The 21,432-nt window shown below is 35.0% G+C and overlaps 1 protein-coding gene across 1 annotated transcript in view; it reads right to left on the reverse strand.

The window, feature by feature from the left end:
* The window catches only part of LOC114579511, a 4,984-nt gene extending 3,090 nt beyond the window's left edge, over nucleotides 1–1,894 (reverse strand). The window contains exon 1 of the mRNA XM_028694301.1: nucleotides 1,804–1,894. Coding sequence (XP_028550134.1) covers nucleotides 1,804–1,894 — 91 coding nt within the window. The remainder of the gene's footprint in view (nucleotides 1–1,803) is intronic.
* Nucleotides 1,895–21,432: the final 19,538 nt, after the last annotated feature.

Raw genomic sequence — 21,432 nt, forward strand, 5'->3', positions numbered from 1 at the left:
CCAACCCCACGTAGTGGGATAAAGGCTTGATGTTGTTGGGATGAATAATCATCATATAAATATTTCTTGCATGCACATCAGATTTGAGTATAATACTTTAAATTCTAGCCTTTCCATCTTTTGAATAGACGCCTGGTCAGAAGTGATTAGACTAATTTACTACTCCCATAAATATTTCTAGTTAAAGAATTTACAATGATATTTGCTCTTCTAGGCTGCTAGATAATATTTAAATCATAATTCTTATTGAATTCTAACCACCTTCGCTGCCTCATATTTAACTATGAGGTTAAAATATGCTTCAAACGATCATGGTTAGTAAAGATCTCACACCTAGCACTATATAGATAAAGTCTCAGTATTTTGAAAGAAAATACAAATTCCATCAATCTAGATTATATGTAGGATAGTTCTCTCATGCGGCTTCAACTACTTGGAAGCATAAGCAATTACTTCCTTGGTCTACTACAATACACATCCAAAACCTTTCAATGAAGCATCATTGTACACATAAAATCCTTCAACTTCAAATGGATAGTTAATATAAGGGATCACACCAAATACTTCTTCAACTTGTAGAAACTAGCTTTTCACTCTAGAGTTCAATCAAACAGTATAGCCTTCTAGGCTAATTTTGTAAAAGAAATTTAATTCTATAGAAAGCCTCTGACAAGCTCCCTTTTATAACCTACCATTCAAAATATTGTCAACCTCTATAGTTGAAGTCATCCTAGATCAATCAACTACACTGCAACTTCTAGAGATCCATAGAAACTCCTTCATTTCTTACCATAGGCCCTAGAGATTCTACATTCTTTATCCAAAATTCATGTTAGAAATCTGCTCTTCCTTTTTTGGGTGTTGTTTGCCTGCAGCCCGAGTGTTCTATTAGGTCTTTTTTGTAATATTAGAAAAAGGAACCATCGGCTCTTAGGTTTTATTTTTCATTTTGTTGTAGCTCTTTTGAGCAGTAGCGAGCTAGAGTATCGTTCTAAGGACTTTGTAACCGGTTTAATTAATTTAACGCATAGGCCCTACAGCGGGTTTTAACCAAAAAAAAAAGAAATAAAAAGCATGCTTTGATACCAAATGAATGTGACTTTAAACAAGCAAGTGCGCGCTGGGGGCGTAGGGAGAAGGTGAATTGATAATTTAAACAGCAATTAACAAACAACAACAATTATAGTAGAAGTCTTAATAACATTTGAAGATAAGCCACAAGAGTAATACAATAATTTAAAAATAAATTCAAGAGCAAGTGTGATAAAATAACTTTTTCTTGTTTTTAAATTTTAGCGCCACTTTGTATAAATAAAACTAGATAAATAATGAAAAGTAGGGAAAAAAAACATAAATTAGATTTTTATAGTGATTGAACCCCTTGAAGCATGTCCACTCCCCAAGCTCCTCATCCCACATAATTCCACTTACCAACTCATTTTATCCTAACATAGCGGAGCTCTTCTCCTTTCTCTGACATGGAGAGAAACCTTATACACTCCTCAGCTAGGCTCCAGCCATTAAATCAAGACTTCTAAAAGGTCCTTGTTATTTTTAAGGAAATAATCTCCATAAAAGATTTTAAATTGGAATAGCTAAACTATTAATGCTTGTGATAATAAAAACCTCAGACTCATGAGGTTGAATAGTCTGTACTCATGTGGTTAGGGGTGTCAATTTTTGACCCAACCCGAACCCAACCCGAAAAAATCCGGGTTTGAGTCTACCCGTTTGAAAAACGGGTCGGTTCGGATTTTTGACCAGTTCAAAAATAGGTCGGGTTCGGGTTGACCCGATACTGACCCGAAAATCGAATCCATCCTGGTTTTTGGCGTTTCGCCCGCACTCGCGGCGTCGCTGTTACCGTGCTCACGTGGTCCCACGCTCGCACCATCGCGGCATCGGCCGATGCCGCACGTTCCGTCCGCAGGCGCGGTCCCGCCGTCTCCCTCCTGGACGTGCGGTGCGGTGCCTCGGACTGTCAGACTCGGACTTCGTCCGAACGTGCCATCGCTCGGTCCAGCGGACTGCTGGACTTCTTCCGCACGCGCGATCCGTTCGCACTCGCGCTGTCGCGAGCTCTACCCTCTGCCTCGCGGGTCGGGTCGGGTCAACCCGGCAATCCGACCGGGTCGGATCCGGGTTGAAATTTCCGACTCGTTTGCAAAAACGGGTCGGGTTCGGGTTGACCCGTTTAGATCCGGTGGTGGGGGGGGGGGGGGGTTGCTTGGGGCCCTTGTCCTTTCTTTGACACGGTGAGAAACATTATACACCATATTTCTTCCTCAAAATGCATCAAAATCACTCCTACTTCCCTAGATGTTAGAGATGCATTAATCCCCCACCCTCGACTAGACTCAAGCTTTTAAACCAATACTTCTTATAGCACCTTATGTTATTTTTATGGAAATAACCTACATAAAAGAATGAAATGTTGATTAGATTAACCAATACTGCTTGTGCTCATCAAATTCCGACTGTACACCAGGCTCATGAGGTCGAATAGTTTGTACTCTTTATAAATGGAGTGATTATGTCAGTGTTCTTTATTTAGGTCTCCTTCAATGAGTTCTTAAGTTGGATAACTCTTCTAAGGTGCGTTCCCTTAGGGCATTCCATTAAACTCACACTAGTTCTTTTTTAATCATCTTAAAAGATCTTTTCCTTATCTCCAAAAAGTCACTATGGGTAGTATAATTTTGAATCTCCATGTTTATAGTTTGCTTTTAATTTTTTGGTCTTCATATTGTGCGGATCTTCTTATCATAGGCATCAATCCGAACTAACTGCACCTTAGAATATTTATGTATAACACCGAAGCCTACTAGCATGTTGTTGGCGGGCTAGTGCAAGTGAACCATGTGAAGGAAGTTAACAGGTATGTAAAGTTAGAAGCCCTTTGTCTAGATTAAAAAAGTTCAAATAAAATGAAATATAATATAAAATTAATACAATATATTTGAAATGTTTGAATATGTTTAGGTGTATGTTAAATGAATGCAAGTGGTTTTTTTTTTCTTGAATCTACGTAAAGCCCAACTAAGGCAGTGGCGGTGATTAGCGGGAAAGAATCGTAGCAATGGACAACGACAACGATAATGACGGTCGATGTCTAGCATATATCAGTGGCCAGCCACAACTGTCTTTGGCAGCAATTGCGGCGGCATGGGGAGGGGGCGCCTTTGGTGGCGTTGACAATCGACGATGGTTGTAGGTGGTGGCCAATCGTACTGGCATTAGTTTTGTTCTATTAATTATTTGTTGACTGAGTGGTATTTGCATTACTTTTCATTTGAGAATTTTTTATGTTTAAAATTGTGTTCTTTAAAAAAACTAAAATTCAGCATTACAATTTATTACAGTATTTTATTAATTTAAATTTTCAATGCAAAATCAATACATAACTGATAGAAAAATGCATAAGAAAATCATGTATTTTTATGCTTCCATTTCTTAGTAATTATATTTGTTGATCTTTTTAAAAAATAATCCTCTTGTAACAGTCATACAATTACTTCTATAAATAGCTACAATAAACTTAAGAAAAAAAACTCTCTGTATTTAAAATTTTTAGAGTAAATTATTATTTTAGATTTCTAAATGGAAATATGCAATCCTTCCCTTCTTTTTTACGCTACAAAAGTAATTATGCAAACCTTTCGACATTGAAATCATACTACCATTTCTTTCTTGCTGCGTTGCTACATGCCCAATAGCATTAAATATGAGAGACAACTTTAGAGAGAGAAGCTCCCAGAATTTGAATTGTTTTTTCAAAATTTATCTTAGTCTTTACATTGGCAGGTTTTCTGCTAGACATGGAGGATCGGCCACCGGCCATCTTTGATGGCCAGAATTTCTCTCCTGCCTCTCGTGGCATTTCTAGTTCAGTCGTCCCATCTCAGCCCGTGATTTCTCCAAAGTTCATTCGCTCCAATGCTCTAGTTATCAGAGAACCAATTGGTGTTAAAGTTCAATCCTCACCACCGGTTATAGGTAAAGGCAAGCAGATTGTGGAAGAGTTTAAGGAAAATACTCCACATGGTGTTCCTAGCGTTAATAATGTCCAATCATCTTCCTCAAACATGAAGTTATTCGTTAATAGGTTTGCCAATGGTAAACCTATTTCCATTTCTGAAGGTGCTCGATCTGTTCAAAGCAAAAGCGTTGATCCATCAACTATTTGTGATATTACATCAGAGAATGGGCAAGGTCCTGTTTCAGTAGAGGGAACTCAATTTGGTGTTAAAGAGATGATTAAGCAACATCCTGGAAATCCTTGGTCGAAGCATCCCTATATCAATGTTAACATGTTGGATAATGCATCCTTCCTATCGGAGGATGGTTATGTAGTTAAGCTGTTTGAACCTAATGTTAAAGACAATTTCATGAAGCTTCAATTCTCTATTATCGTGAAAGTATTTGTTAGATTTATCCCTATTGAGGTGATAGCAGATGAGTTGAGACATCATTGGTCACAATTTGGAAAGTTCCACTTGACTGTTCTTGGCTCGGGTTGGCTGCTATGTTCTTTTTTTTACTATTGAATCGATGGAGAACGTATTATCTAGTGGCCCTTGGTTTGTGAATGTCCATATCATTGGACTTGATAAGTTGAATCTTAATTAAAATCTAGATTCTCTTAAGGGACTGTCCTCTCCGAACTGGATTAGGATGTCCAACCTTCCACTTTATTGTTGGGATGAAATCAATGTGTCAAGAAAATATTCTCTGTTTGGTAAACCCCTTTTGATCGATGGCGACTTGTTTCAATGGGGAAGAAGGGAGTTTGCTAGAGTCTATGTCCGAGTTGAGCTTGACAAACAACTTACATTGGGTGCTTGGGTGGATGGGATGAATGGAAGATTTTTTCAAAAGGTGGAGTATGAAATTATCCCAACCTTTTGCTTCAATTGTGGAAGGATTGGACACTTGATTGATGCTTGCAGTTTGATTATAAAAAAAAAGATATTGTGGATATGGGAAAGGTTCCTGTACAAGGTAAAGATACTGGTGGAGCTCGAGCCAATGGTATCAGGGAGGATTCTACTAATGGTCCTTGGTTATTAGTTAGTAACATAAAAACAGGAGAAGAAATGTGTATGGCCTTAGCATTAGCAGCCCTAGTGGATTGCTATCGGGTTTCCTAGTTACGGTTACTTACTATTCTATCTCCAGACATTCTCTCTGACTGATTCTTTTCTATCTTCTCTTTTGATGTTCGAACGATGTGTGTGAAGTATATTCTATTTTCTCAAAAGGCGCGCAGCGTTGAACTTAGACACGATAGTTTTCTTGTTTAGTTTCACAGCTCTCATGCATGAGAATCACAGCAGTATCCAACCGCTATCTTGGTCTGGGTCTGCCTTAAGGCCATCCAAAAGGAAAGATCACTCCTATATGCAGCCTTGCTCACGAGACTCACAGACGAACCTTGGTACTTCTATTAGCTAATCAAGGCTAGTGGAGCAAAGGGAATCCTCCGAAGATTGGCCAAAGTGAGTATTCCTTAGTTTTTAGTTTACTGAAAGTGTTTTAAGGAAAGATGCTTTACCCTTCATACGAGCTATTCGAAGTATGCTCATCCGAGACAACTCAGCCAATTCTTTATCGGATAAACGTGTCAAAGACTTTTTCTACTTTCTGATCGCTGGTCAATGAAAACCCTAGATCCTTAGCTAGTGCGAGTTATAGCAGTCCTAGGGAATTGGTTCGGTGTCTCGGAGTTGTAATATTCCTATTAATGATTGTGACAGCTTTTATAGGATACGTACCACCTTGGGGTCAGATGAGCTTTTGGGGAGCTACAGTAATTACAAGCTTAGCTAGCGCCATACCTGTAGTAGGAGATACCATAGTGACTTGGCTTTGGGGTGGTTTCTCCGTGGACAATGCCACCTTAAATCGTTTTTTTAGTCTTCATCATTTACTCCCCTTTCTTTTAGTAGGCGCCAGTCTTCTTCATCTGGCCGCATTGCATCAATATGGATCAAATAATCCATTGGGTGTACATTCAGAGATGGATAAAATTGCTTCTTACCCTTATTTTTATGTAAAGGATCTAGTAGGTCGGGTAGCTTCTGCTATCTTTTTTTCCATTTGGATTTTTTATGCTCCTAATGTTTTGGGGCATCCCGACAATTATATACCTGCTAATCCGATGCCCACCCCGCCTCATATTGTGCCGGAATGGTATTTCCTACCGATCCATGCCATTCTTCGCAGTATACCTGACAAATCGGGAGGTGTAGCCGCAATAGCACCAGTTTCTATATCTCTGTTGGCTTTACCTTTTTTGAAAAGTATGTATGTGCGTAGTTCAAGTTTTCGACCGATTCACCAAGGAATATTTTGGTTGCTTTTGGCGGATCGCTTACTACTAGGTTGGATCGGATGTCAACCTGTGGAGGCACCATTTGTTACTATTGGACAAATTTCTTCTTTCTTTTTCTTCTTGTTCTTTGCCATAACGCCCAATCTGGGACGGGTTGGAAGAGGAACTCCAAATTCTTACACGGATGAGACTGATTACACCTGATCAGTGAAAAATTCTGACACAATTCATTTTTTCATTGACGAGTGAGTCTTACACCATTCATTTACAAGCGGATGAGTGATCAGCCTTGTTGATATAGCTGAGATAGGGAAAAAGACTATACTTATACTATAGGATATGGTGTTAGGGCTGAACAATCAGCCGACCACGGAAGCCTACTCTGGAGTTCTAATCTTCCTCTGCCAACTAACTAGGACACGGGGCATCAGGTCGTCCATCCATTTCTATTAACAACCTCATACTAGTACTATGGCCAACACGTGCCTCCGTACATCTATCTCTAGAGGCACGTGTTGAACAAAGATTTTGTAACTAAAACTAGAGGTATATTTAAAGCTCGGGTTAAGGAAGCTATGCCTATTGGGATGGACAAAACTCTTATTGTTGTGCAAATGGAAATGCATATGGATGGGAAAGAGGTTCAAGATGAATCTAATTAGTTTTGTAAGAACATTAATCTTGTAATTGAAGCTATTTTAAATGCTCAGGTGAATCAATCTCTGTCTTCTAGATTGGATAAAGTTGAAATTACTGGGAAGGCCATTTTGCCTTTGACTGGGATAGAGATTGAAGATGGATCTGATCTAATCCGTAAGAAAAGCAGTGAGGAATTAAATAATTCTGATGAGGATTCTACTCAGGATGTTCCTATGATGCATGGTATACAACTTTTCTCTTCCCCTAAATCAAATTTTTTTGAAGATAAATGTTTTGAAATGCTGGATAAAATGTGTGGGGAGGAGGTTAATTTAGATAGAGTTGGTGTGTCTATTATAATTGATGTGGAAGAAGGAAAGCTAGAGGATTCTGTGGATCCTATTAATTATTCAAAGATGGGCACTTTGGCTATTTTCAGCAAAGATGATTCTATGGATAATAAGGGTGATAGCCTTGCTTGCTTGAGTAATGTTGTGTCCGGTGTGTACAAACCCAAGCTTCTTAAGGAACTTAGGTCTCTTGAGCATTTGAATTCATCTTCTAGGCAATGCAAGGTGAATTTGAATAAAAAGAGGAGCGTGGTCCTTCCCCTTTCACGGCAAAATGAGTTCCTTAGCCTTTTGGAACTGTAGAGGAGCTAATAAGAAGGAGGCCTCCTTGTATTTGAAAGAATTTGTTAAAGAGTGGGATGTTCTTTTTTGTTGGTATTTTTGAAACTAAGATTTCATTTATTACTAGAGTTGATTTTGATAAATTCATGGGAGTAGGTTGGGATTTTCTTCTTTTCCTGTCTAGTGGGATGTCTGGAGGTATCATGGTGTTATGGAGGTCTGATTTGGCCTCTTTTACTTTGTTGGAAGTGTTTGCTCAATGTGTTGTTGGGGAGCTGAAGATTTTTAATAAAGTATTATGGGTGGTCTCTATTGTTTATGGTAGCAAAGACTTGTATGGTAGAAGGAAGTTGTGGATTGTTTAGAGCTGCATTTGAGGTCTGAGGTACCTTCTATGGTTCGGGGAGATTTTAATTGCATCCTTTCTCAAGATGATAAAAAGGGAGGTAAGTAGTTCTCTTTTTCCCAAGGGCCTTTTGATATGAAAGCTTTTATGAACAAAAGTGAGCTACATGATGTTGGGATTCTTGGACAAAAGTATACCTAGTGCAATAATAAGAATGGTTGTGCTCGTATTCATAAAAGACTTGATAAATGTTTGTTGAATTCCAAGGCGTTGGAATTGGTCCATGAGGCTTCAGTTAGACACTTAGCTAGGGTCTCTTCTGACCACTGTCCCATTGAATCGAAAATTTTCAACCATTCTAATTGTAGAAGTATACTTCAAAGATTTGAAGATGTATGGTTGTCCTATCCGACTGCAGCTTCGATGGTGAGTAGATCTTGGAATAAACTGTTTAGTGGTGATGCTATGGAAATCTTAAATAAGAAATTTTCAAGGGTTCTGAAAGCCTTGTACTTTTGGAGCAAATCAAAGCATCAAAATTTGGTAGAACTAAAGGAAAAACTTAAGAGAGAAATTGAAGATCTTTGGTTGGAGGAATCGGTGGGTCAGAATTTTTCAGAGGATAAACTTCTTCTACTCAGGTCTAAAAATAATGAATTCAATTGCACTCTTGCTCGATTAAGTACCTGGTGGAGGCAAAGGGAAAGGGTAAAATGGTTAGGTGAAGGTGACACAAATTTGAGTTTTTTTTTCATGCATTTGGTAATGGACGTAAAGCAAGTCAAGGATAATATGGCCTTGCTGGTGGAGGATCCCGAGGTTATCAAGGAGATTGTTTTTAAAATTTTTAGTAACAAGTGGAGGCCTAGAGATTGTGGTTTGAAAGGCTGGCCATCTAACCTGAATTCGTTAAGTCAAGGGGATTGTGATATCCTTCATGTTGATTTCTTGTTGGAAGAAGTGGAGGTTGTGGTGAAAGATCTTGGCAAAAACATTTCTCCTGGTGTTGATGGTATCTCTTACTCATTCATGAAAGTATATTGGAAGATGATTGGTACAGATGTTTAGGATTCTTTTCGTCACTTTTTTCTCTTATGGTAATATGTGCTCTAAATGGAAGGAGACAATAGTAATCCTTATTCCTAAAATTAGCATTCCTCTAGTTCCTTCCAACTTTTGTCCTATTAGCCTATGCCATTCCATTTATAAAATTGTTGCCAAAGTTCTTTTAAATAGATTATTGATGGTTATTCATTTTTTTTGTTTTCGATGTTCAAGTGACTTTTATTAGAGGGAGGACTTTATCATATCATGTTCTTCTTGCCCAGGAACTATTTTATAAATTTAGATTTTCTAAATCTAAAAAAGGTTGGGTTGCAATTAAAGTAGACATGGAACAAGCATATGATAGCATGGCCTGGGATACTCTTAGGCAAGTTTTGGATAATTTTGATTCCCAAAAAAATTTTCTAACCTCTTAATGGAATGTGTGGTTTACCCTGTGTTTTTGGTTCAAGTTAATGGGATTGGTTATAAGTGGATTGATGCTAAAAGCAGTTTTAGACAAGGATGTCCACTATTGCCTTATTTTTTGAACTTATGTTCTCAACTTCTCACTAATGATTTTTTAATCAAGGGATAGAAATTGGGTTTAAAAGTTGTACCTACGGCTCCTAAAATTTCTCATTTACTATTTGTTGATGATATTCTTATGTTATCGGAAGCCAAACTTGGATATTTGAAGAAAATTATGAAAATTATAACAGATTATTGTCCTTGGATGGGACAGCAGGTGAACATTCAGAAGTCATCTATTCTATTTGGCAAGTTTGTGGAAAGGAATAGGAGAAGAGCTTTTTTAAAGATTATGTGATTTAATGAAGTTAATGAGATGCATTGCTTGGTATCAAAATCACTTTGAGAAGACTGATTGCATCATACTTCTTTAATCTTTTAGAGAAGTCTACTTCAAAATTGGATGTGTGGAGTAATAAGTTCATCTCCTTAGCTAGGAGATTGGTGCTTGTTAAATCAATGAATATCTCCATTCCATTGTTTTATGCATCCCATTCTCTAGTTCCTTCGAGCATTTTGAGAAATTTTGATAAGATGTGTAGGGAGTTCTTATGGAACAAAAAAGATGGAGGTCATAGTTTACATTTTGTTTCTTGGAAGGAAATTTGTAAACTGGTGTATGATGGTGGTCGTGGAATTCACTCAACCGTTTCTACTGTGGGACTTTGAGAGCAAAGTTTGCTTGGAATTTTCTTAACAATCCAGATTCTATTATTAATAAATCCTTATATGTTAAGTATGGCAGAGACGTTTCGTGTGTGTGCCCAGGACTAATGCTTCTTCGACTTGGAAAATATTGCTAAGTGGAGTGAATGCTCTTAAACCAATTTTGAGGTGCAGGATTGCTTCTGGTTATTCTGTTAACATTTTAAGTGATATTTGGCTACTAGATAGAATCTTTGATAGATGGCCTACCTTCATTGCGGTGGAGGAAACAGATTTTCCTCCTTTGGTGAATTTTATTTCCGATGGATCTTGGAATCAGGTGGAGCTATCTAAGTTCTTTGGAAAGGCTTTGATTGAAGTCATTCTTCATATCAAGATTCACTCAGAGCTTTTAAATGATGAGTTGGAACTATAAAATAACTTCTCTGGTAAATCAATTATTGATTTGGCCTTCTTTCGAATGCGAAAGATTCAGTTTCAATACAGAGTTGGAAATGGCTAAAGAATTTAAAACTACACACTCGAATTGACTGCTTTTGGTGGCTTCTTTTGAAGAATGCAATTGCTACTACAAACTTTTTAATGTATAGGAGATTGTTGAATAACAACCTTTGTCCGAGAGGGTGTGAGACGATAGAAGATGTTGAGCATGTTGCAGTCAATTACTCTAAGTTAATTCAATCTATTTCCTTGGTGAATAAATTGGACATTCTTATTCCAGTTTTTTTGTCATTGTAGGATTTTTGGATAATCTGGGAAGGTTAGCGAAAGTGAATCCTCTTATTGCTAATTTATATTGCTCTTTGGTTTTTTATTCATGGAAGAGTAGAAATAAACTTATACATGATGGACATGAGCTCGAGTTGGGCTTCATTGTTTCTAATTCTATTAGCTTTGCATCAACCTCCTCAAAATTTAATATGTTTTTGGATCACTAGGGTGCGAACCAGCCTACATAGCTAATTTCCTCTTTTTGGCATCCCCCTCCACCCGGATGGATTAAAGTCAACATTGATGCAACTTTACTTCATTCTAATGAAGATAGAGTTGGTGGTATTTTTAGAAATCATAGAGGAAGATTTCAGTTGGCTTTTGGGTTCAGGTGTCTGCACTGAGATAATGGTTATTTGGAGTTGTTGATTTTCCGTTCCTTAAGGAAGATTATCAAAGAATGGATGCTGGATGCTAAGCATATCATTATAGAGGGAGATAACTTGAATATCATAAAATATTTACAAAACTTGGTTGTCAAAGATGATCGCGTAGTTCATAAATACAGAGGGAGGACTTCTCTTTTCTTAAGGATTTTGGAGATTTTTTATTTCATTTTGCAAATAGAGAATGTAATAAGTTAGCTGACTTTTATGCTAACTTTTCTTTGAAAGGTGATTTTTTGTGGGAAGATTTGGATTGTAATAAGGTTCCTCCTACTTTCATTTCTTTGTTAAAGGAGGACTGTGATAAGCTTTCTATCACTTAGTAGTTTATATTAGGTTTTTTTATTTTAACGCAATTTGTAGTTCTTAAAAAAAAAAAACAGCATTAAATACGTCTCGCCATATATATATATATATATATAACACAAGATGTTGAACATTTGCAAGGGATAAAAAAAGAAAATAGAATATTTTACAAAAAAAAAAATCAATTTTAAAATGATGCAATAAAATATGGATCAATAATTAATTAATAAGAGAACATAAATTAATTAATTTCTTTTTGAGAATGAATTAATTGTTTAGCATTAAAAGAATAAATATATGGTGGTATATGTTTATTACATATAAATTATATGAAGAAAATTTTCATAATCAAATGGACTCTTCCTACTAGCCTAGGACACCAACTTATTTTTCCTACCACAAAAAAATTAAAAAATTTGAATTTTTTTCCTTACGAAAGGACACCCACCTATTATAAATTTGTTGTGCAATATAATTCCTTCACATTACTTTGAGCTCTGGTAACATTCCTTGGATTTTGAGGAGTCTTCATGCTTTCTTGGGCGTTTTTGAATGTTGCAGCTTTGGAGAAGTTATTTTTTTGGGTCTCTTTTTTTTTTTTTGGTGGGCTGTTTATTCAAAACTATATGGTGTATCTTTTTATTGTGGCATTTTTTTATTTTTTTTGTTGGCAATCATTTTATGTTTTCCTCTAATATTTGGGAAATATCCTTTGGTGCTGCAAGTCCTGCTGCTCTCATTCTTATAGGTTTTATGATATAGTTGTGAAGAATATGGTTTTTGTGGTTTGGTGGAGTTTTGAAGTGGTGGTTTTGTTGTTCTTGGTTGGCGGTTTGCATTCAAGTGGTTCTCTAATATGTTTAGTGTGTAGAAGGGTTATATTTCAACGTGTTGTGTGTCCCACTTGGTTGGTAATGAATTGCATCCTTCTTGGGTATATTTCTTCTAGTGACTACAATTGGGCGATGGTTCCTTAATCAGATACAATTTTTTTATTGTAAAGGGGTGGTATTTGCTTTGGGATTGGCCTGGTATCTTTAGAGATTTCCAAAACATTGGTTTTGTTTGACTCTACACATATTTGAGCCCATATTATTTGGTTAGTCTCCTATTTCTATATTGTGGTGGTTGGTTTGAGGTTTGCTTTATATGTTGTCTCCCAGTTCTGTTTATTATTTTGGTTGTTGGTGTTAGGGGTGTTTGTGGGGTTTCATTTGGATTATTTTGATTAGCTATTAGGGTATTTTTGGGTTGGTTGTGGTGTTGTTTTTTCTAATGTTCTTGCCCAAAGGAGTTTCTTTCTTGTTGTTATTTCCTTGTCGATTGGGGCTAGTATGTTTTGGTGGTTTTAGCTGGGGTAGTGGTATGTGATGTTTATTTATTGTACACTGTAGTTTGGATGCAGTGCTATCCTGTCCTCATTCTAATAGTTTTTTCTTGGGTAATTCATAATGTGTGTGTTTTTTTAGTTCTCTTTTGCAAGTTTTGGATTTCATTTTGGTGTCTCATGAGATTGGCTTGGATTTACTTAGTTCTAGTGACTTTTCTGCTTCTTTCCAGTGGAGGTAATTTTTTTATTACAGTTATATTCTACATGTTTATCTTTATTGGTAGGTGATTTTTCAATTTCAAATTTTGGGCTATGTTATCTAGCCAACGGGTTCTTGTTTTGACTTTTTTTAGTGTAACTTAGTTTGGGATGTTGTGCCCCACAAAGTTTTATTTTTATTTTTATTGTAGCTCTTGAAGTAGTAGTGGGTTTCAGATTCCATTTAAGGACCGTGTAACTTTAATTTTTATGATGAAAAATCCAGCCCATAAAAGGTCTTTAACCAAAAAAAAAAAAAAGGCTTTCACCTTAGTTTTAGGATCATGCAATAATGAAACGCAACATAAATGTTTTTAATTAAAATAATAACTCAAATAATAAATTCAGATTTTGAAAACTTAAAGTGCAACAAAATATTATTTTGGTTACTTCTTAGCTTTTGAGAATTCAATGTTCCATATAATTCTTCCTTTGACTCTTAGAATGAATTATTCAAATTTAAACCAATTGCATTTGAAAATTTGGAGGAAAAACCATGACTAAAATTTAAAATCCCCCAAGAAAAGCCATTTCTTTAATCAAGAGTTCTCTTAAGAGAAATAAGAAAATATAACCCTTAATAAAAGAAAATAAGAAAAAAAAAACCCATAATAAAAGAAAATAAGAAAAAACAAAACTATCTTATTCACATAAGATAGGTAAAATCTATGGAAACATTAACATTTTTTTTTTCATTCAACTTCTATTTTTTATTCAATGTAGAATATCATTTCTATCTTTTGAAGTAACATGTTATTTTCTAAATTATTTTTAATTACAAAAATAAAGTTTTTAAAATTTTATTTTACCTTGCACATAAAAATCTAACACTTGGGATATGTATTCCTTTAATTATTCAAAAAATGAAAATATTGTTCAAATGATATAAGTATTGTTCATAAAAATAGTAATGCTTATTTTATTACTAAGCAATCTTTATCTTCTCTATTTGTAACAAATTGCTTATATCATTTGCAATGCTTATTGCATCCTCAGCTGAACCATAAAGCCCTCTCCTAACAAGGCCAGCACAATAGAGCCCATTCTTTCCTTTCCAATGTTTGGGGAACTTTTGCTTTGCCATGCCATCATCACCAATTAGGTAATCATCATCCTGTATTATAAATAAAGTGCATATGTTAATATATTATATTTTTTGCTTCTATTTACTATAATGCTCATTATTTAATAACTAAAGTGGACCACTCAATTAATTATTTATAACAAAATAATGAAAAGAGTGCATGCATTGATATATAAAAGTAATACTTTAAAGCATGTAATAACCCGTATTTTGACCCAAGTAAATACTAGGTTAAGTAATTTTTTATTGGTCATGATTTTTAAAAAGGTAAGGCAGATAATGTAATAACCCGTATTTTAACCCAAGTAAACAAAATTGTTTTGGAGCCGTTATAACTCCAAATTGTAAACCGTCTTAGTCAGAAATTTGATATTATAGTATTTTACTCGCATGAATTTTTTCATAATTCTAGGGCATCACAAAAACAACCTTCTTTATAAAATAATATCGGACATGGTTATACAATTTTAAGGATTTATATGATTGATATATCATTTGCAAGTACAAATGAATGTTTGTGCTATTAAATTTAAAATTAGTATGATGGGAGAACTAATTTTTTCTTAGTACTTTAAGCAAAAATAATTAGAATATAAAACTATTATAGATCAAATTTAGTATATAAATGAATTAATAGAAAATTTTTGCTTGAAGAAATTCAAATTAAGTAAAACCCTCATAAGAAAAACAACTAAACTTTATTTAGATGAGTTAGTTAAACAAGTATATCAAAAACATCATAAGATAATGAAGTTTCACATTATACCTTGTTGTAAATTGGCCTGATATTATATTTATTATATGTCATAGTGCTAGATTTTAAACATATCTTAAAGAATCACACTAAATGGTAATTAAATGAATAAATCACTATTTGATAGAAACACCTAGGTTAGGCTTATTATGTTTAAAAAATCATTATTATTTGACTTAGTTGCATACATGGATGCAAACGATGCTGATTGTAAAGCAGATTAGAAGAGTTCCTTTAGCAAAAGTAAAATTTTTTGGATAACCACTTGTTTCCTAATCTTCTAGAAAAAAAATCTATATCTTTATCGATGACTAAAGCTAAGTATATAGTTGAAGGTAGTCGTGTTACTCAAATTCTATGACTAAAAGATAGACATTTATGGAATTATGCTAGAATATCAATTAAATGTGGTAACACTAGTGCTAGTAACTTTACTAAAAATCCATTACAACACTTAAATATCAAGCATATAGATATTATACATTGTTTTATTAAGATCATGTTAATAAAAGTGTTGTAGATATAGATATTATAAAGATATATTCATAAATTGTAGATACTTTTATAAAACCATTAATAGAAAAAAGATTTTGCTCTTTAAGATGGATGCCTGGGATGTTAATCTTAAATTTTAAACATATGATATAACTATGTTCTTTTTTTATGCCATTAAAAGGGTGTGCAAAACTATATGTTGACCATAAATTTATTACATGTAAATATTTAGTGGGGAAAATAATTTTTTTTATGCACATAATACTTCTAAAGGAGGGGAAAATTGGGGTGAGACCTCAACAGCCACACTCTGAGATGGCAGCCATAAAGGCTTGATCAATGTGAAAGCTACAAGGATGATATGATCCATCTAAGGAACTATAAGAAAGATAAAGGCCACATGTGTCATAAGACAGGTTCCATCTTAGTTAGCAATAGGTGTTACTATTAGTGAGATTTTGAAGAAGTAACATGCACTGCTCACCTACATAGGGATTTAAGTATCTAACCCAACATCAACACCCAACCATAACTACCTCAGACATGTCCATGCCCATAATAGTGGAGACCATTCAAAAGATGAGTTTTAGAGGTGTCCAACACTAATGGCGGTAGTTCACATATTAGGGACACCTCTAAATATGGCACATTCCATAAGGATCACGGGCACGAAATAGAGGAATGCAGTCACCTCCTTAGCTTAGTATAAGATCTACTGTGGGTAAGAAAATTGGAGGATTTTATCCCAATTGCGTAAAGTAGGTTGGAATTGAAGGTGCCTATTAAAGATTAAGGGAATTGGCCCATTAAGCCCATACCATTCACATCACTATCGAGGAATATTATTTATTCTTTAGCTAGACTAGGGATGTCTCAATATGAAACCCTTAAGAGACCTCATATGAGAGAGGTCAACTTATAAACCATTTAACGAGAAACATAGGTAATGATTTCCTTGATCACCTTATATAAATATAATAAGTTAGTAAGTAGTACCTATAGTGATGCCATGGAACTCACTATACTATTTATTAACTACAATGATAGCAACATACTCATTGATACATGAAAATCTTTAATATAATTTTGAAATATTTTTTTTAAAATAATTTTACTTGCTTCCCAAATACACCTAATAGTATTTACACTCTATGGTTTAATAAGTGTAAGAGAAATAACCAAATCTGTGATCACCCTACCCATCACTAAGGGTGAGAGTGAGTGAAAAATATATAATGATGGTTAATTGCATAGTTGTGGATGTATCAATCATTTATAATTCTTTCTTCAAGTGGCCACCCATGAATACCTTCTGGATAATCATCTAAACATATCATATGTTAATCAATTTTTTCTCTATATGCCAAAAAATTATGGGGATAGGTGACCTATGGTAGCCAAGGGCTTGCTAGTTGAAAGTAGTAGGGAAGATGGTCATTGAGGGGGAAGGGAAAAGAAACTCTTCTTCTAATGAGCTTTGTCACCAAAGCTTTGTCCAACTTGGCAATGTTTCCATTGACTGAGTCCAGTTCAGGTTCCAAGAAAATCCCATCCTTCGCAATGTAGCAATCTTTTGTCATTTTGGTTAGTGACACATACTGTACCTTATTCCAAGAAAAAGGGCCGGTGGGAAGCCCATTAAGAGGCATGGGAGGAGCTTGTGTGGATACCTTACCATAGGATGTATTATAAGTCAATCTAGATACCTAACCCATATTATATATCATTAAGGTAATGGACGAGGTTATAATGGCATAAGGTTACGTAAGGATAATCTTAAGAATAAGCTTATTTTTCCCTATGACACCAAAATAAATTTATCCATGCGTTTATGGGTGACCTCAATATCTTCACTTGTTTAGTAACTATGATGTTAGTTATAGATATTGATACTTCTTGCCATAAACGTAAAGTAAAAAAAGGACGCTTGGCCTATCAAGCGAAACATAAGGAAGTCAATAGCCAACCTATTAGGGCTCCTATAGTAAGAATTCTATAAACTATTGTGTGTTGACTTCATCAGCTATTGTAATTTCTAATTGGATCTTCAATATAGTAATGGTGCCAAGAGAAAGAATAAACTAGAACAAGTATGTTGACTTCACTAATCTAAACTTGATGTGCCCAAATAATGTGTTCTCACTCCCAAGGATTGACTCATTGGTTGATTTGTTGGTGATAAAATTAATAGTCATGAACTTCCTTGATACAATCTATATTTATAACCAAATAAAGTTGCATCATAGTGTTGTTGGAAGTTTTCCATCATCATAAAAGAAGGCATATATTGCTAAAATGGTGATGTTCTTCAGCTAAAAGAATTCTAGTGTGACTTACCATCATATGATGTATCAAGTCTTAGAAGACCATAAAGGATAAAATATTGAGGTATATTTGTAATACAATTTCATAAGAGAAAGTCACTAGAGAAACACATATAAGACCTAAATTACACTTTCTTCACATTAAATAGGTGCAATATGCAACTTAAACCACTAAGGTATTTTATAGATGAATGATTGATGGAATTTCTTATGCTCATCACCCTAGAAATCATCATTGTTAACAATGACAAATTTAAGGTGAACTTGGAGATGTAGTCAACAAAGAATATATGGGACATGCACTCATCATGCTCAACTACTTCATATCTAAATTTTGCAATGTTTCTCATCCTTCATAAAAGTCTTAAGGTGTACCAAATAGAGTGAGAAGTGTGAGGCAACATTTTAATAGCTCAAACTCTTTCTCTCATCGCCACCATTATTCTAATGCCCAAGGCTAGGAGAATCCTTACTACTTAATCTTAGAGTCAATGAGAATTCCATCTGCTCATACTAGTTAGCAAAAAAGAAAAATGACCTATTTATTACATGATCAAGACACTAATAAGATTTGATAAGAGGTATGTAATTTTGGAAAAACTAATAAAGTCACTCATAATCTTAACTTGGTAACCCTGACTTTATTTTTAATCCCACACAAGCCATGTTTTTTTAGACCATCCTATTAAATCAATAATTATCAAGCTATATCATTTAAGGAGGCTTCTTAAAATATTTGTAGAATAGAGCAAGTTCCAAATCTCCTAAACATAACTTGTAATAATTAAGGCTCAAGAACTCACCAAATTTTTAGATTTAGATTGCTTACATTCATAAGGTAAGCAATGAGTTGTAAATGGAAAACTTACAAAGTTCCCCAAAGCCAAGTTTGAGAAAAAGGAACTCACCGTGTAAGAAGAGAGGATAAAAGATGGTATGGAGATCTAATCAACCTTCTAGAAAAATTTAGAGCTCAAATTGCACTAAAGTAAGAGGAGTTAAGAATTAAGTGTTATAAACTAAAAATATAGACAATTCCTTTTTAAAGGAACCACTCTTTTAGTTTTCACTCATCTTATGTAGAGTAATCCTTATATGAAGAATAAGAGGTTGTGCATAGTTGGCAAATTTAGAAGTCACTTTTAACTGTCCAAACAAATAGTTTCCCTCGACTCACATTATAAAGAGTCTTTAACTAACCCAACGATTAGTAATTCAAAGCTAATTATTAAGAATTTCTTACAAACATAAAATATAGAAAATTCCTTGGTAAAATAGTAGAATAAAATGTTGTGGACTTCATAATGATAAAGTCAATCTAAAGAAATTATTGAAGAGTTGCGTACTAATGAAATAAGGTGCCAAGGCAGATAGAGGAGACACCACCATTGTTAAGAGAGTTGCTATTTTCATGTTTTACATTCTTGCAACTTGTATAGTTTTGATGATTCCAAATATTATTGTTTTAAGTATTATATTCTCCTAACACTTTTTGGAATAATTATTTTTGCTCTTGTGTAGACTAACATTTCAAGAAAATCGAACTCCAGATTAAAAAAGACTTCAAATCAAATTCAGCATGAGATAGTTTGTAAATTAAAGTTTATATTTTTCATTGTACTGAGTTTGAGAGAGTATGATTGTAATTGAGTAACTTAGCACACACACACTTGGGAAGATCTTTAAAAAATCATACTGATCATACGGGACAAACCAAGTTCGCACGGGACAAGCAGGCCAATTATCCCCTCAGAAGAGCAATGGAACGAACAGGAAGTGAGAAAATTTTTCTAAGTTCTGATCGTCCAGACAAATTTCCATATTCGTCCCTGGACGATGTTCTATGGATTCTCACTTTGAACTATTCATCCAGACGAAATGTACCATTCGTCCCTAGACAAAGTTCTGTAGAAACTTGAGTTGCACTGATCGTCCAAACGATTCATCCCGTTCGTCCCAGGATGTAGTCCTCTAGACACATAGGTTAAACTAATCGTAGAGATGATTCATCCTGCTCCTCTCAGGACGAAGTTCTCTGGACACATGACTTGAACTATTCGTCCATATGAACATTCATATTCATCCCAGGATGAAGTCCTCTATTCCTTGAAAATTTGAGACAGTCCTGCAGTTTTGTCAGAACGAACCCTTGATATAACTGCTCATCCCAGGACAAAATTATTTCATACGGGATGATGATCGGGTACAAAGTTAGTACGTACCAATATATACTGGGTTTGTATGCAACTGTTTTAACACTATTCGTACGGGACGATCTAACGATCGTCCAGGACGATCGACTGTGTATAGACTTGAAAGTCAGCAGTTTTTGAACGATTTTTCGTGTCTTTCCTATATAAAGTATACTTAAAACTATCTTGTAATCTTTTTTCCTACTGATCTTCGTGTTAACTGAAGGGAGAGTGAAGGAGAGAATGTTTAAAGGAGGATTCTTACTACTGGAGCATGAAGGATTCACTTAGTACTCAAAGGTAAGAATCTCCAATTATGATTTGTGATTAATTCACTCTTTTTTCTCGTCCTTCTAGATTTCTTATGAGAAGATCGTTCAAGGATATCTGGTTCTCTGCCGACAATTGGAGAGTGTAAACAGAAGAAGGGTTCTCTGCCTACACTTGGATAGTATGAACAACCAAAGGGTTCTCTTCCTACACTTGGAGAGTGTGAACAACCGAAGGATTCTCTGTCTATACTTGGAGAGTGTGAAAGTACGAAGGGTTCTCTGCCAATACATGGAGAGTGTAAAAGGATGACAGTTCTCTGCCGCGCCGGGTGATGATGAAAGAGAGTTTTTCTGAAGTCTTCTCCGTCTTCCTGTGGGTGCAAAAGGAGAGTCACTAGTGGTAATAGTGCAATACTTGGAGGGTGCATCCGGGGAGTGGATGTAAGTCGTGTTTGACCGAACCACTATAAATCTTGTGTCTTTTTATTTTCTGCTGCTTTTGTTTTTACTTTTTAATTTGTGGTTGACCTTTCTACAAAAATTCACTAAAGTTATTATTGGTTCAATTTTAAAAAGAGGGATAAATTTTTAATTACCAATTCACCCCCCCCCCCTCTTAGTTAGCTGCTGGGATATAAGCTTAGGTCTAACAACCTAATTCATATTGAACAAGTTTCAACAAGTGGTATCAGAGGTTTGTTTCAAAATCATAAGTTTAGACTACTTTTTGATTAACGTATATGGCTACATTTGAAAACCAAAATACACCTGAGGGTTACTCTATAACTAGACCTCCATTGTTCGATAATATTTCTTTTGATTTTTGGAAAACACGCATGTGTATATTTTTATAGTTACTTGATTACCGTATGTGGATCTTAGTTCAGGAAGGGTATACAAAATCAACTAGACTAGTTGACGGAGTTAGAGTTGAAACACTTTTTATAGACTGGACAATTAGAAGAATGTGACTTAGCACAACTAAATGCCAAATGATTAAATAGTTTTTTTTATGCTCTTAAATCAGAAGATTACATGCAGGTTTCTACTTGTAAGAGTGGAAATGAC

The sequence above is a fragment of the Dendrobium catenatum genome, unplaced genomic scaffold (assembly GCF_001605985.2).
Source record: "Dendrobium catenatum unplaced genomic scaffold, ASM160598v2 fragScaff_scaffold_450, whole genome shotgun sequence".
NCBI classification, from domain to species: Eukaryota; Viridiplantae; Streptophyta; class Magnoliopsida; order Asparagales; family Orchidaceae; genus Dendrobium; species Dendrobium catenatum.